Below are 17,467 nucleotides of genomic sequence, written 5' to 3' on the forward strand. Positions count from 1 at the left end.
CTTATGTAAATTTGGATAGTGGCTCTTAAAGGGGAAATGCACAATAAATAATAAAGTGGCATAGCTATATATAGCCTAGACATTTTTTTCCAAGCGCCACCTACTGACAGAAAGTGAATTTGCGTTTTCATTCAGTCCGTCTGCTGTTTTTGTTTTGTGCAGGTGTCTTCTAGCATAATTTCACAAAACAAAAGTCAGACCATTTTGTTTTTGCTTTAAATCTTGAAATTATACAATTTAATTTAAATTTAAAAAAATAATTATCATGCTACATGTGTGTAGCCTCTTTGTTTGCATCATGATTACATTTCAAATGGCTGGAGACAGATGTTATAGAGCAAATAAACAACAAATACATTTGCTTAAAGGAAAAAAGGTCAGCTATTGGAATTGGCCAATTTGCTTGAAAAAAAATTGGAATCCGCAATAGAAAATCATAATCGGGCCACCCTTATAAAAAATATTAAATAAAACATTATTAACAGTCTTTTCACAGTTTTATTTTTCTAGTTTTATTAATTTGTAGTTTGTATGGTTAATATTAATGTAGGTTTATTGTCAGGCTCTGGTTGAGCTCAGCTTGGGAGCTCAAGTTGAGATTTCTTACCTCAAGGCGACTCTCAGGCCCGACGGACTGGCCAAATCCAGCTATTGAGCTGTGGAGGTACACAACATCATGCATCATGTTACCTTATTATTCCCTAATTGATCTGTCTTCATCTTCCTACTCTTGTAAGTGTACCAAGTGGATGTACGTTTCTGAACTTTTTGTACTGTACATTCATTGGTACATTTCAAATATTGGTCACACTTTAGAATAAGACCCTATTAGTTAATGTCAATGCATACATATGAATCTTTGTTACAGAAAATAAAATACAACAGTTCCACAACGAGGCAAGGCAGCGAATGATCCATCTGTTGTATTCTTCATTTCACAGGAAACGAAGGACACTTTTGGAGGCTGCATGTGAAGGAGGCTTAGAATTGGATCAGCCTTCGTCGTGCCACGGTGACTCAGTCGGATGCAGCCTCTGAATTGGGAAGCAGCAATGGATCCTTCACGAATTACACTTTTAAACGCAAGTACTGGGTTTCAGCTTACTCAAATATCTAATGATATGAAGCCTTCGAAGGATGCAGCCTTTGAATTGGGACGCAGCCCCAGAGTCGGGGTCGACTCCAGCACAGGAATCTACTCTCATACTGACTCTGTTTCTGTGTCCGAAATCTATCACTTGTTTACTGATTCTCTAATCCCTATATAGTGCATGGCAGTTGAGTGCCTATGAAAGTTAGATAAGCAAGGAGTGAAAGAAATGAAGCGAGGAATGCGGACACTGACGTATTACACCTCGTCAAAGTGCTGTCGCAGAAACTTTGCCACATACATTTATCCTACATGTAGCTTACTTTAAAAATAGATAAAAGTCATATTGGCTTTAGTTTGTAATTATACATTCCTCCGTGCCAGCTTTAGTTTAACTGATGTTATATTAATGAATGAGGGAGTGTATGTGGTTTTAACTGTAGTCGGAGTCTACTCCAAAAAACCTGTATTGAACAGCACTAGTACATGTCCGGGAAACTCATGAATATTAATATGAGCTCTGCCCACTGAAACAGAACATTTCAGAAATAAAAATCTCATAACACCAGTCGACGTTATTTTCCATGTCGGTTCACAGTTTAAAGCTGCAGTCCGTAACTTTTTGGGGTTAAAAATTATCCAAACTAATTTTTTGAGCAAGTACATAACCAGCCAGTGTTCAAAACCGCTTGCCTTAGCTCGATTCAAAACGGTAAGCTTGTAATAATGTTTTTAATCCCAGTGGCACTGGTGGATTTCTGCGGGAAATTCAAGCACGTCTTTGCGTCATTACGTCACATCTGTACACATGAAGAAGGGTCTCGGCTAGTAGGCTATATTGTGTGAGGATGTTGGAGGTGGAGATTTATAGCCTTTTCTCACAGCACTTGATATAATTAAACTTATCAGTTTGACGGCGGATCCAGAAAGGTTCAAACGACAAACGACAACTGGAGATTCACCCGCTGTAAAATGGACTTCGGACTTCGGAGTGGCTACAGAAAAAAAGAGACTGCACCCGGCCCATGCGAAAACAAGGATAAATATCGGAAGGGCATTAAATGTAGTCACGCAATGCTGATGTTGTTAACATTAACAATTTGAGAACAAGGTATAATTTGCACGGTTTGACGTGATATGATAAGCGATCGTTAGATTTTATCAGCGCGATTTACTGCAATGCTTTTTTCCCCTTAGTTGGTCAGAACAAAACTGGATGTTACTTACTTGTTCAGATTACATTTTCCGAAACTGAAATTTCTTATGTTGGTCATACTTCCAAAAAGTAGTATCTGTGATTGCGAATGACAGTATATTCTCCTCAAAACATTGGATTCATCAGCGCTGTGCCGTGCCGAGGCAAAACCCACGTAAAGTTGATCATTCTGCGAATAACTGCAATTGCAGATTTCGAACAGAGATGGCGAACAAGAGGAAAAACTATGGACTGCAGCTTTAACTGTAATGTTAATATTTAAATAGGTGTTTCTGTCAGTTCACAGTTACGATAACTTTAGCAAGTGTGTTTCTGTATGTTCACAGTTTAGCTATAACGTTAGCATTTCGTTAGTGTTTCTGGCTCTCTGACATTAGAGAATGTGCTAAATAGTTCTTATAAAGGTCATAAAGCTCTTATTAATTTCCTGAATATAACAGTTACATGATTATACAAAATAATAAAATATAGGTAATTTATTTTATTTTTTTACATTTTCCCTTGATATTAACGCCTCACACTCCATTCCAGTTGGTGTCAGGATATGCACCATTAGCTGGTTTACCAACAAAGAAGTGTTTCAGGCGGTTAAAGGGATGGTTCGGAGTAAAATCAACCTAGGGTCCTTTACACCATGACCTCGAGCCAAACACCCCCCAGAAGCTTTTTTTCCCTTGGTTGAATATTATTAAAGTTAGAGCTTATTTAGAGAAATCAGCCGGATGGCGTAGTGCAAGCGCTAATGGATCCTATGATGTATCTCGTAAATTACCCCACTAATAATGCTCAGAATTGTACCAAACTTATACAGTAGTTATAAACTTATACAGCATACACTCCAAATAAAAATAAATATGTGAACTAATGATTTTAAGTAAAGACTACTAATGTAAACTTGATTTGTCTACTGCATCCACTTAATGTGTTATGCTTGATCTCTTTAGTTTCCCCTTGTGTAAAAACTTAAGTGGTTTAAGGCATCCTTATGCATTGCTTTCTGCCAGGACTTTTACGTGCTTTTCCCAAACCACTGAAGTGACGTCGACGTCCGGGTTAGCAGTAGCATGACCCCTTCTCAGGGGGTGTTTGGCTCGAGGTCATGGTGCAAAGGACCCTAGGTTGATTTTACTCCGAACCATCCCTTTAACAGTAGCATGTTGCTTTTAGTGAATGCTAGTTTGTCACTGATATGTTTTTTGTAAAAATTCATAATTTTGTTTCTTATGTTTATTTGTTCCATTTATAGTAATAATCTAACAAACTTTTAAGTAAATTAACAGCAAATGTTCATTTTTAGGTGAACTATCCCTTTTTCCATTTATAATGGAACCTGATAAGTTTCTGTCTCTCCATTGAGAAAGTCAATTTAACCAAAACTTTAAAGATCCAAAACGGTCTTAAAGGCGTCGTAAAATGAATCGAGCTGTTTAATCCAAATCACTTTATATGATGAACAGATTTACTTCTATATCTAAAGAAAAAAAACGACACACATTCATAGAGCACATCACGTATGGTAAACACAGAAAACATGCGTGAGGAATGAGAACCAATGGGGTTTGTTCTGGTGTGTGATGCATGCACAAGCTTCTGTGTTTACCATAAATGATGTGCTTTAACCTGTTAACTGTTAACGAAAATTCACATTTTGAACTTAAATGGTTGTGATTAAAGAATGCTTTGGAGTATAGACGTACAATTGGTCTTGTTTTAAAGAAGACATTTGGCAGATTTTTGTAGAAGTTAAATAAATTAAGAAAATGAAACAGAAAAAAAGTTATAGAAGTTTGAGTTTATGGAAATGTACAATGTAAAACATTTTATTATTCATATTTTATATAAAATATATTTTTTTAAAACCTGGGCGACTCTAAAACTGCAAAAAAATGTCAAAAATCTGAACAAGTTGTTTTTCAAAATTTAGGTTGATATCTCAAAAAATGAGCTTTCAGTAAGATTTTGTTTGGGCGCAGTACCACATTTTTTTACTAGGTGACAACCTGACTCCATTTCTGCCCATATAAGGGCGCCGCCATTTCCATATGTGGTTTGAGTGATCTGAACCATTATTTCCACAATTTTAATACAATTTATGAAGTAGACATTCTATTCAGAAGTAATATGGGAAGTTTCTACCATTCTTTCATGATTTTTCATATTCATTGCTATTTCAAAATAAAGGTCTGAACACACCTTAGGAATATGAAAATATTCTTGTTGCAAATTGATAAATTACGGCTCCTCTGTAATTTATTTTGAAAATCAGTAACCAAATATGAAAACTAGAGATTGTAAACTTTCAAATGATATATAGTTTGTCAAGATTAGTTTAGGTTTAGTATAGGATATTACTGTTTTAAATATGTAATGGCTTTGGGCCCACGATCATTGTGATGACGGAATTGTTATTTTTGGGTAGACTATCTCTTTAATATACTCCAGCAGTCATAACCAGTTCACACATTCCCTCATGTGTTTGATTGTCTCATGACTAGACTCTATTGCTTAACATTATTGATGGTTATTTAATGAGAAATGTCATGATTGTGTTCTTATGTTAGGACTCTAATGACGATGACTCATTCTGCCATCTGGACATTAGAATCCTCCTCATTGAGCATGAAGGTGTTGTGCTCTCGTCTTCTCTCCGTCTCAATCAAGCGTCATTGAACATCATCATTGAGGAAGAAGTTATGATGGACAACATTGAAACCGTGCTAAAAGCTATGTGCATTCTGATTGGACTTGCAAGCAGTTTCAATTCTTATTTTTACTTATCTTTTGGTTGACAAGTTTATTACATTGAAGTGTTTCCTGTTGTTTTGTTTTGTTTTTGTCGTCAACAATTAATAAAAAAAAACATTGGAACATTGAAATGAATGGTTTAATTTTCTTCCCTTCCAATTTATGTGACAGAATGCATTTATTACAATAAATCTCAAAATAGTATAAGACATTACATAAATATAACATTTGTGTAACATAAAATAGTTATTTTATACAGCATACACTCCAAATAAAAATAAATATGTGAACTAATGATTTTAAGTAAAGACTACTAATGTAAACTTGATTTGTCTACTGCATCCACTTAATGTGTTATGCTTGATCTCTAGTTTCACCTTGTGTAAAAACTTAAATGGTTTAAGACAACAGGTTTCCGTGCAATTTTCTAGTAAAGTCAAGTAATTCGGGTTAAGAGTGGGATATAGATGCATGCATCTGACGTGACTTTGTCCATTGTTGTAATCAGAAATAGGAAGAAACCAAACACGGCACACAATGCTTTTTTAAACAAACAAACAAAAAAATTATTTTGGCTAAAGACAATTTCAAAAGAAAGTATGTAATAAAGCATCAGTTGTACATAAAAAAGTATAATGATTAAATTATACTTAATTTTACACTATTGGTTCTTTTCGGTCTCTATCCTCTGTGAGTTCATGGAGTTATGGAGTGTTTGAGAATAGGTTTGTTAAATACATGGACAGACGATAGGTTTAGAATACTTAGAGATAATGAATTATGTTTTCCTTCGAGAAACCTATAGAAATAGAAAACAGAGTATTGATAACAGAGTTTGGGGTAAACATGTAGGTCCTATTTGAAACTATACACACACAAAAAAAAATTGTGTATAGAAGAAGACTGGAGCTAAACAAGAAGGATCCTTCCTCATGGTCAATGTTGTGAGGTCTATAGTCAAGTCAAGTATATTTGTATAGCGCTTTTCACAATACAGATTGTATCAAAGCAGCTTCACAGTATTAAATTAAAATAATACAACAAAGTTTGTTTCAAGAGGAATTTATTGATTGATAAAATTAAATTAAATATCCCCAAAATATCCCCAACTGAGCAAGCCAAAGGCAACATTATATAGTTAAGTTTATTTAGTGAATGTGAAGAAGAGGATGAATGTAGAAGTGGTTTAGAGTTGCCTATTAAATAAGAAGAAAGTAGTGCTAGATAGATTCTATTTAAGTGAGATGTGGAATAATAGGCTAATGAACGCTTAAATGTTTTATTACTGACTGATATAGACAGGTGACCTGATCTGCACGCCTGTCTCGCACACCCGCTTTCACTACACAGCGCACACCGCCCTCTACTGGCGAACACAGGTATGAATAATCTGCTGTGGCTCCTACAAATGCATTAATAATCCGTGTAATAAATATGTTTGTTTTGAGTTTATCAGCACACAAAACTGACTGGAGTTATTAACTGTAAACCTTACTGGTGATTAAACTCAAGTCATTTGCCAATAAGGGCAACCATTAAAACACTTACTTACTAACCAACATTATAGTGACTTCAGAAGTTTAATCACGTGTCCCTTTCGTCACAGATAATAGCGAAAGTAAAAGAAAGCTGATGTTTCGCCATTTTAATAAAATAGTCGATTCCTTTCTTATGTGTAGCTAGCCTACTCGGTGGAACAGATGGAGGAGTTTGTGAATCGGTTGGCTATTTAGATACATTTTGATAAAGGTTAGTCGTGCACTCGAGGTGACTTCCACATTAATATCTTCTCTGAAAGGAAATGAACGAGGTTTATTTTGTGTATCGTGTATATGATGATTTATCAAAATATCTCTATCTATTTCTCCAACTCTCGCGATCTAGTCAGATAAATTATAAAGATGTTTAACAATGTTTAATTACATTAGTTTTGTGTTTGTTTGTCATTTCCACCCAGAGTCAGTGGAGATCAGACTGTTACTGTTCCGCTTTATCATGGATGACAGACAAACATCCAGAGATGAAGATTTTTCTAAAGGATGCAGGTACTATGAATAAACACATTAATTAACCTTTTATATAATAAAAAAGATGTCTCCTGAAGAAAATAATGTGACATTCATTTTTTTTTAATACATTATTTTAAAGGACATTTCTTGAAAACAATGTCTAAACCCTCCTCAAGTGCTTTCCATTAAAACGTTTTGTTTTTACGTTTCGTTGTTCTGTTATAGTTCAGTTCATCAGGAGAGATCAGAACCAGCGCCCAGCTGTGTGTCTTTGAGGAGTGACAGGTCTATGGGTCAGCTAATAGATTTTAAGAATGACAATACACAGGCTGATCTCAGGTAGCTATAACATTTTTATTAATACATGATTGGCATTTTTATATTATGGTGTTTTTGTATTTTGCGTTTATGATATTCATACTAGACATTGTTGTCTTCACCTGATGCGAGAGAGACATATCTACAAAATTCATTTTTTTGGCTTGGACTCAGATATAGCATTTTATTGAATGAGATGCTTATATTATTTTAAACACCCAGCTTTTGTGTACATTTTAAATGGACTGTAGTTATTTTTGTTGGTACCTGGGCGTTGTGGAACTCCAGGTAATGTGCAGCAGTGCTGCTGTGGAGGCCTTATATTCAGAGCTCAAATAATGCCCTATATATTCTGACCTCAAACCCATCATAACCTCCTCCAAAATGAGTCCTCCAAAAATTACCAACAAATGGTATCAATGTAATAAAATTAAACTTAATGAAATAAATCATGTTGTTGGTAGAAAACATTGTTTCTACTCAGATAATCACTGGGACCATATCATCTGCACATATTGCCAAATAGGCACAAGGTTTTGTTATCAGTTGAAGATCCTCCTTTATGCCTCTTATGACAGAGTCCACTATCTTTAAAGCATATTTTAAGGAAATGCGATGGTTTTAACTATTTTAGGACTCTGTTTTTATTCTGTTGATTCTTATGAAAAGAATAGTGAGGCCGATTTAGTTAAAAAACTTTTGTAATTGTAGTTTTTTGTTTATTTCTCTTTTTATATTTTGCTACCGGTACTTTTATTCTCACCATTAAAATATCTCTGACAACTGGCATGAAGTTAAATTATAAGCAATCAATAAACAATGTATTATTTTAATTTAATATGTACAATATTTAATACAACATATTGTCAAACTTATAGTTTTTGTTTTTAGTATTATTACAGTTGTGCCCTTTAGGAGTTGATTTATTAATGTGCATTTGAATTAGTTGAAACTGTTAGAATTATTCAGGTGATGTAAAATAAATCCACCAATATCACAGTGTCTGATTCTTGATTCTCTTCATGATGTTTCAGTTCAATCCCACCACAAAGATCAGCAGTAACAAAACCCGCCTGTAAGAAGAATGACCAATCTATGAATCAACTACAGGACTTTAATGAAAGCAGGGATGCTGGTGTCAGGTAAAGTGTGGAATTTTAGATTGAGATCAAAATTAATACACATTAATAATGAACACATTTCCTAAATATTATGATATGTTCTTGGTCATGATACAGAGAATAAATAAGACATTTTACTCTATATATTTATCTCTATATTTAACTTATGTAATACATGTAACATGGAATTTGAATTTTGCAGCCATGAAGTCCTCAACACATTTAGATCAAATCTGATGAAGAAGTTTAAGCGTCTGAATGAGGGAACAGCAAAGCAGGGAAACCCAACACTCCTGAATGAGATCTACACAGAGCTCTACATCACAGAGGGTGACAGTGGAGAGATCTGTAATGAACATGAGGTGAGACAGATTGAGACACAATCCAGGAGAGCAGCAACAGAGGACAAACCCATCAAATGCAATGACATCTTTAAACCTTTACCTGGACAAAACAAACCCATCACAACTGTGCTGACAAAGGGAGTCGCTGGCATTGGAAAAACAGTCTCTGTGCAGAAGTTCATCCTAGACTGGGCTGAAGGCAAAGAGAATCAGGACGTCCAGCTCATATTTCCACTACCTTTCAGAGAGATCAATCTGATGAAGGGTGAAACATTCAGTCTTTCAGATCTTCTTCATGTGTTTTTTCCTGAAACAAAAGAAATGGAAATATCCAGTGACAAATATAAAGTGTTGTTCATCTTTGATGGTCTGGATGAGTGTCGTCTTCCCTTACATTTTCAAAGGAATGAGACTCTACGAGATGTAAACAAAAAGAAATCAGTGGACGTACTGCTGACGAACCTCATTGCGGGGAATCTGCTTCCCTCTGCTCTGATCTGGATCACCTCTAGACCAGCAGCAGCCGATCTCGTCCCCTCTGAGTGTGTCCATCGAGTGACAGAGGTACGAGGCTTCAATGAGCCACAGAAGGAGGAATACTTCAGGAAGAGAATCAGTGATCAGAGTCTGGCCAATACAATCATCTCACACCTGAAGTCATCAAGGAGCCTCTACATCATGTGCCACATCCCAGTGTTCTGCTGGATCTCCTCCACTGTTCTAGAGAAGATGTTGAGTGAAGCAGAGAGTGGAGAGATTCCCAAGACTCTCACTCAAATGTACACACACTTCCTGATCCTTCAGTCCAACATAAAACATGAGAAGAACTATAAGAAGAACCTGACAGATGAAGACATGATCCTCAAACTGGGGAAAGTGGCTTTTCAGCAGCTTGTGAAAGGCAATGTGATCTTCTATGAGAAAGACCTGAGAGAGTGTGGCATTGATGTGACAGAAGCATCAGTGTACTCAGGATTGTGCACTCAGATCTTCAGAGAGGAGTCAGGCCTGTATCAGGCGAAAGTCTTCTGCTTTGTTCATCTGAGTGTTCAGGAACATCTAGCAGCTCTATATGTGCATCTCTGCTTCACAAACAACAACAGAAATGTATTTGACCCAGTCTCTGAACCAGGTTTGTTGTCTATGTTTAAGAACTGGTTTAAACTCGATTTACCAGAACATGTTTCATTTTCTGAGCTCCATGAGAGAGCCGTGAATGAGGCTCTACAGAGTAAAAATGGACATCTGGACCTTTTCCTGCGCTTCCTTCTGGGTTTGTCAGTGAAGTCTCATCAGATTCTCCTTCAGGGACTAATGACACTGAGAAGAAGAAGTTCTGACAGCAATGAGAAAACAGTTGAGTACATCAAGGAGAAGATCAGGACCATTGACTCTCCAGAGAAATCCATCAATCTGTTCCACTGTCTGAATGAACTGGGTGACCAGTCACTAGTGGAGGAAATACAACAGTATCTGAAATCTGGAACAATAAGTGAAGCCAGACTCTCTTCATCTCAGTGGTCAGCTGTAGTTTTTGTGTTGTTGACATCAGAGAAGAGTCTGGAGAAGTTTGATATTAATACATTTGTTGGAGAAAACAATAAAGCTGAAAAACTGAAGGTTCTTCAGAAGCTGCTGCCCGTGATTAAAGTTCAGTAAGTATCAGTGAAAACTATCACTTTACTGTTAAAACAAAAGAAAATCAAAAGATCATAAATCTAAGAAACATACGAACATTTATTGTATCAGTAATAGGAGCAATATGGCAGCATACTTGTTTTTATTGTTTTTCTGATTTGTAAAAATTTGAATTTATCTATTTTATTGATGGGAATAATGACGGGGAGATGTGATTGGGAAACAATACAAGCTGACTCAAACTTGTGTTAAAGCACCTGACAGCCAATGTCTTCAACATGAGGATTCATTTAAAATAAACAAGTTTAATGTTACAAATGAATTAGTACTTAAACCATTTATATGGATTTGATCCACGTTAAAAGTTAATTCTTTATTGTTGCAAATTTGACAATGAAACTTGACTACTTAGTTGAGGTTTTCATTAAAGGGTTAGTTCATCCAAAAATGAAAATTATGTAATTAATGACTCACCCGCATGTCATTCCAAGCCCGTAAGACCTCCGTTCATCTTCGGAACAGTTTAAGATATTTTAGATTTAGTCCGAGAGCTTTCTGTCTCTCCATTGAAAATGTATGTACGGTATACTGTCCATGTCCAGAAAGGTAATAAAAACATCATCAAAGTAGTCCATTTGACATCAGTGGGTTAGTTAGAAGTTTGACCACACACATGACCAGCGTCGGCCAATAGTGAGCTTACGTGTGACGTATAACACAGAAGCGCTACGCTGTTACACTACGTGAACTAACTCGAGGCCCAGAGAGAAGGAAATTAATAGTGGAATAAAGTCTTTTTTTTTTTTTTTTTTCACAAAAAGTATTTTCGATGCTTCAAAAACTTCTAACTAACCCACTGATGCCCCATGGACTACTTTGATGATGTTTTTATTACCTTTCTGGACATGGACAGTATACCGTACATACATTTTCAATGGAGGGACAGAAAGCTCTCGGACTAAATCTAAAATATCTTAAACTGTGTTCCGAAGATGAACGGAGGTCTTACGGGCTTGGAACGACATGAGGGTGAGTCATTAATGACATCATTTTCCTTTTTGGGTGAACTAATCCTTTAACATTTTAAGTATTACATTTTAAACAGACAAACAAAGCCCAACTCTTATAATAGAGGTAAACAACATCAACTGGATAGAGCCAAAGACTGGACTAAAAAAGCAAAGGTCAAAATCTATAAATATGACATCATAATATATATAATAAAGCATGTATAATATGACATAATAAAGCACAAATGTTATTTAAAAAAAAAGGCTATCATGGTTGAGATATCAGTTGATGGTTGTAAAATTCTTGTCATGGGAATAATTTTTCTTAATTATATGCTAGACAAAGAGAGTGATTTATCACTGATCCAGTTTTATAAAGTAGTTTTCCTGGCAACAACGGACAAAAAATAAAATATTCATATAGCATGTTTATTGGTTATTCACCTGCAAGGGAGGCCAAAAATTCTAGCCCAAGAATGCGGTCTTACATTTAGAGCAAAGCGTGGAGTTAGTTGGTTTAATTTTATGTTGTATATGTCGTGTCTGTTCAGAATCTTGTTCTTTTGCACACTGAGAGTTTGTTATCCTGAGTCCACACCATGTCCCATATGTCTTTTATTCACACTTAACTCTCTCTCCCATTGTAATCTGTGACACCATTACCTCAAGGTTCCTGAGTAATTTTGAGACAATGCCATCCATTGGTGACCAAGTGCAGTGTTTTCTTTACTCCATCTACAAATTGTCTATTTTTTCTCAATTTTCTATTGCTTTTTGTTTTCAGTTCATAGTGTTTACCTAGTATGATTTTCATCTCTCTACAGTTTGAGTGATTGTGGAGTCACAGAGAAAGATTCTGCTGCTCTGACTTCAGTTCTGATATCAAACCCCTCACAACTGAGAGAACTGGATCTGGATAATAGAAAACTGCGAGATCCGGGTGTGAAGCTTCTCTCTGTTGTACTGAAGGATCCTGACTGTAAACTGGAGAAACTCTGGTAAGATCCTCTATGGTATATCATAGTCAGACATGTTATTGTCTTCTGTAAGACTAAATCAGGGTTCCACAAATCTGGCACTGGAGGGCTGCTGCCTTACTGAGTTACTTACCTTACTAAACTCTGCAGGACAGCGGCACTTCAAAACCGGATTTGAGGAACCCTGGACTAAATGCTTTGATGTCAATTTTAGGACTACCCCGCAGAAAATACATTTCTTTCTCCGTATTTTTGTCTTCTTTTCTTTTTTGTATTCTTAATTTAAGATAAATTTAGCACAATAACTTAAAATGTTAAGTCTTGTATACTGAAAAATTGCTTATGTATCTTGATTTAAGAATTTTTAGAAATTAGATATTCAGACTACGTCTGGATCGGATTCAGAAGTTCAAGTCCAACAACACCCCCAAAGCTTCACAGTCCTATACCTCGTCCTGCGTCGACATTTCATCAAGTAACATTAGGCAGTTTTGATTTTACATATGCGTCTGCTGACATACGTGACCCGTTCTGGCAAAATGAGTCGCAATGAGCAAATGTTCATGACTGAGCTACACCTGTTTGACTTTAATTGTCAAAGTCAATTTTGAGAAAAATCGAGTTAAACGTTTTCTGAAGGTTCCAAAACAAAATCATCTACCAACCATACCTTAAAATCTCGGGTAATAACACCAATTTTTTTATTTTCCCCCATGGTACCACAATTGTTTGATTAACATTAATGAAAAAGACTATATATTCAGACCTACTGTACTGCATGGGTCTAATATAATGTTACACATCAGATGTTTTTCCCCAACAGTTAACCAAATGTTCACTTAACACATAGCAGATTATGTTTGCTTGAATACTCGCCAAGACAGATATTTTGAAACACTGTAATTCTGTGTAGGTATAAGAGTATATCGGGATCACGCGCTGTCTGAGGCGTCTTTGAGGCACGCTTCGGATGTGTCAGTCAGTGTGGGTAAAATCATTTTGTTTAAATCAGTATGAGTTTGAAAATCACATTTCATTGGTTCTAGAGGTGGGAATTGGCAAAAATTTGACAATCCGATAGTATTGTGATATTTGGGCCACGATTCGATATTATTGTGATTCTTAACATATTGCGATACAGCAAGTATTGCGATTCGATTCTGCGATATATTGCGATTCATGTCCCCCATATTATTCAAAGGCATTACAAAAAATTTGGATAATAAGACTGCTCAACTCACTTCAAATGTCACATTAAATCTGTGAACATCTTCTACACATTTACTGAAGTGCAACTTAGGAGGGAAGTGCAAAAACTTTGTCCTTGAACATTCAGGACACAGGACCTTATTACAGAACGTAATTATATGAACGCGTCACCACCGCATTAGCACCAAAAACATGGATATTTTATTTTAGAGAATAATTACACAACCTATTCGATATTCTATAATTCATTAATTAAATAAACTAATCGAATATTCCAAAATCGTGACTCATCCCTGCATGTAATCTCTTGTTTTTTCCCCTCAAATCTTCAGTCACGTCTCGATTTTCTAAGGGGATTATAAACGTTTCTTCCTTGGTTCGCTTTTAGTTAGGCCTATTATATTCAGATTCTTTACTGTGGTAAAGTAGAAAAACGTTGTTGGACAGATAGCCTACATTTTTACTTGCACGTCAGATTCATTTTAACACAGTTTTTGCTTGTTATTAGACATGCAAGGCGCGTCAAGTTTATTTGTAAAGCGCGTTTCACACGCGCGGGTGATTTTTAGTCTCGCTCTCTCTGGCAACGCAATTTAGGTCACAAATAGGTCAAAAATGAAAGTCATATTGACGTCGATGTCAATTTGATGTCAAGATTTTAACCTCTGCTGATGTCATTTTGCCAAACAAAAAGGTGAAATGCATGGCCGTACACTTATTACACGCTTCACTTAAAACGAACCAGATTTACTTTATTTAATTTCCGGTTTAAAGAAATCATATTTTGTATTTTAAAGACACCATGATGGTGGTTAGCGTTTGCTTTAGTTGGGCTCTTGACCCTTGACTTTTTAATATAATAATGTCTCTGGCTGCTATAATTGTGTGTTTATAAAGCACAATTGTTGTAGCAAAAAAAGCCATGAGAAAATGAGATCAGGTGATGTTGGCTGTTTATTGATGATGATGACGATATCATCATGTAATTGCCTGAATCCCTGATCTTATTCTGGGTCTAATGTTTTGATCATATTGGACTTGTGGTTTTAATATTGTTTTATAATAGAAGCCATTTAATTTTACAGCATGAGAGTAATGTTGTTTATCAAATAATGTAAAGGATTTTAAAAGCATTTAAAGCATTAAACTTTTTCCTCTACATTATTACTTAGCCATCAGTGTATGACTCTCAACAATGGTGACAGTCAATGAAATGCTTCATGCTGCAGTGCATGCTGGGTACCACCAATCAAAACTCACCCTTATCTCCCAGCATGCATTGCGGCTTTAACAAATTATGCAGCTGGATTTTTTATAGCTTGTTTTATGCTCAGAGTTGATCTGATTATCTGGATATTTTGTTTGAATGTCACCATTGTTGAGATTCATATGCTGTTTCTTGATGTCTGTGTGCGTCTAAGTAATGCCATAGATGAAAGGTTTTTGTGCACTAAATACTAGTTTTTAAAAACCAAGTATATTATTTGATAAACAACACTGCTAGACATGACTTCTTTTGCCATTAATGATTATGAATAAAATAGTTTTAAAATCACAAGTCCTATATAATCATAGCATTAGACATTGAATAAGATCAGGGATTCAGGCAATTACATGATGATATCGTCGTCATCATCAATAAACAGCCAACATCACCTGATCTCATTTTCTCATGGCTTTTTTTGCTACAACAATTGTGCTTTATAAACACACAATTATAGCAGCCAGAGAAATTTTTATATTAAAGGTCCCATATTATGCAACATTCACTTTTGCATGCTGTTTGGACATAAATGTGTGTTGGCAGTGCGTGTACAGAACCACCCAATAGTGATAAAAATCCACTCACTCCTTTTTTATTAATCCCCATAAATCATCAGCAGTGTCTCCCAACGACCTGTTTTCAGAATGCTGTTTTAGTGACGTCACTACAGCACAGGCCCCGCCCACGAGTGTTGACAGACACTGCCGTTTGAACATAGACCCGCCCTGATCGAGTTCACAGCTGCTGCACTGACGAGAATGTCTCCCAAGCGTTGTAAGTGTTGTGTGGCTGGATGTATTAATCCACATAGCTCTCTCTCTATTTACTCCCGAAATCTGAGGCAGCCGCTGAAGACGAGGTGGAATTATTTAGTTTTTTAAAGAAAATGCTCCCTCAACTCTACTGAAATTTGTTTATGTACTTGCGCACTTCTTATAACTTACTGTGTTTACAGTTCAGATAATTAACCAAATTATGCACAGCTGGAGATTAATCAGTAATCAACTCAATGACAGAGTATAAATTCACAGCAGACCTATCTCTGTTCATTGAAAGTTTGTCAGCATCCCTCCTCCACCCCATCTCCTCACTTCCAGTTCCATCTACACTTACCGACTGGGGGGAGTACTCTGGGTTCGGGCCTAACTCCGAGCTCGGAGCCCTCCCCCCGGACAGCACGCCAAATACGCATAAACTTATTGTACTAATTATATGTAGATGTGAACTCGTGAAACTTTATTAAACTCATCAGTATATGTTTGATCATCATTCGGACCTGGTCCGAAACAGCAGACTTGTAGGCTATTAATAGTGGATACATACAAGCAGATGACAAATACGTTATAACCGTAATACCTGTTCCATCTCTATACAGCACTCTGACTCTGTAGGCATTATTGTCCGACTCCGGGTCGAAATGAACACCGTTACTGAGAGTTTCTGATATTATTATCATCATTCCGTGAGATGAAATTGTCCTGAGACTGAGCGCGAGCTCATGAAGCTCCGCCCCCTGTGTTGTGCAGCAGCAGCTTATTTGCATTTAAAGGGCACACACTAAAACAGCGTGTTTTTCTGAGCCCCAAAAAATGACAATTTAAACATGCTGTAAAAAATGATCTGTTGGGTATTTTGAGCTAAAACTTCACATACACACTCTGGGGACATCAGAGACTTATTTTACATCTTGTCAAAAGGGGCATAATAGGGGACCTTTAAAAAGTCAAGGGTCAAGAGCCCAACTAAAGCAAACGCTAACCACCATCATGGTGACTTTAAAATGCAAAATATGATTTCATTAAACCGGAAATTAAATAAAGTAAATCTGGTTAGTTTTAAGTGAAGCGTGTAATAAGTGTACGGCCATGCATTTCACCTTTTTGTTTGGCAAAATGACATCAGCAGAGGTCAAAATCTTGACATCAAATTGACATCGACACTTTGACATCAATATGACTTTCATTTTTGACCTATTTCGTGACGTCATTTTGACATCAATGTTGATGTCATATTGATGTTAAATTGACGTCAAGGTGCCCGCTGGGTTGTGGAAGATTAAATTCGCTTTTCATACCTTATACAACAAGTAGCCTAGAAAACATGAAGATATCAGAAAATAGATTGATGGTCTCTGACTCTTTCCTCCTCGTGTCCCACATCCCTCTCAAAGCGCAGAACTGTAGGCTTCATGTGGAATCACGCGTCTTTGTGTGGAAGTAGGCTATTAAACGAAAGTTTTTTGTTTTTTTAATAGATTTAACTTTATATTATTTAAGTTTCCAATATTTACTGATATTTATTTCAATGCTTTACAGGCTTTGTGTTGCTTCTTTGACGGAATTGCTCAAATTAACACTTTTTTGCTCGAATAAACCATAGACTGTAAAAAATATGGACAAAGCGTCTGTGACGTCACCCATAGACTTTCTGAAGAACGGGTTTGGAGCCGTTTATGGGGGGTATGGGCGGCGCCATCTTGGAAAATCTCGGGAAATCCTAACCCCGCCCACCTTCTGGCCAATCCAT

The 17,467-nt window shown here is 36.3% G+C and overlaps 1 protein-coding gene and 1 long non-coding RNA gene across 2 annotated transcripts; both read left to right on the top strand.

The window, feature by feature from the left end:
- The first annotated feature begins 284 nt into the window (after positions 1–284).
- LOC309510092 lies at positions 285–5,137 on the top strand. The gene is made up of 3 exons (XR_014210198.1): positions 285–664; positions 942–1,082; positions 4,868–5,137. It is a non-coding gene; the product is annotated as an uncharacterized lncRNA (long non-coding RNA).
- Positions 5,138–6,647: 1,510 nt separating this feature from the next.
- Positions 6,648–14,311, top strand: LOC309510089 (NLR family CARD domain-containing protein 3-like). Its single transcript, XM_082191181.1, has 6 exons — positions 6,648–6,800; positions 7,009–7,096; positions 7,286–7,399; positions 8,413–8,520; positions 8,702–10,498; positions 12,316–14,311. The coding sequence occupies exons 2-6, from the start codon at positions 7,047–7,049 to the stop codon at positions 12,491–12,493; spliced, it is 2,247 nt and encodes a 748-aa protein (XP_082047307.1). The 5' UTR covers positions 6,648–6,800; positions 7,009–7,046; the 3' UTR covers positions 12,494–14,311.
- The last annotated feature ends 3,156 nt before the right edge of the window (positions 14,312–17,467 follow it).

The sequence above is a fragment of the Leuciscus leuciscus genome (genome assembly GCF_965113295.1).
Source record: "Leuciscus leuciscus genome assembly, contig: SUPER_11_unloc_13, whole genome shotgun sequence".
Lineage (NCBI taxonomy): Eukaryota > Metazoa > Chordata > Actinopteri > Cypriniformes > Leuciscidae > Leuciscus > Leuciscus leuciscus.

Bases quoted from the DNA above. Each gene is read 5' to 3' on its own strand.
- LOC309510089 (XM_082191181.1), top strand. From the start codon at position 7,047: ATGGATGACAGACAAACATCCAGAGATGAAGATTTTTCTAAAGGATGC. The intron at 7,097-7,285 runs GTACTATGAATA...GTTCTGTTATAG, and splicing joins GATTTTTCTAAAGGATGCAG to TTCAGTTCATCAGGAGAGAT. The intron at 7,400-8,412 runs GTAGCTATAACA...ATGATGTTTCAG, and splicing joins AATACACAGGCTGATCTCAG to TTCAATCCCACCACAAAGAT.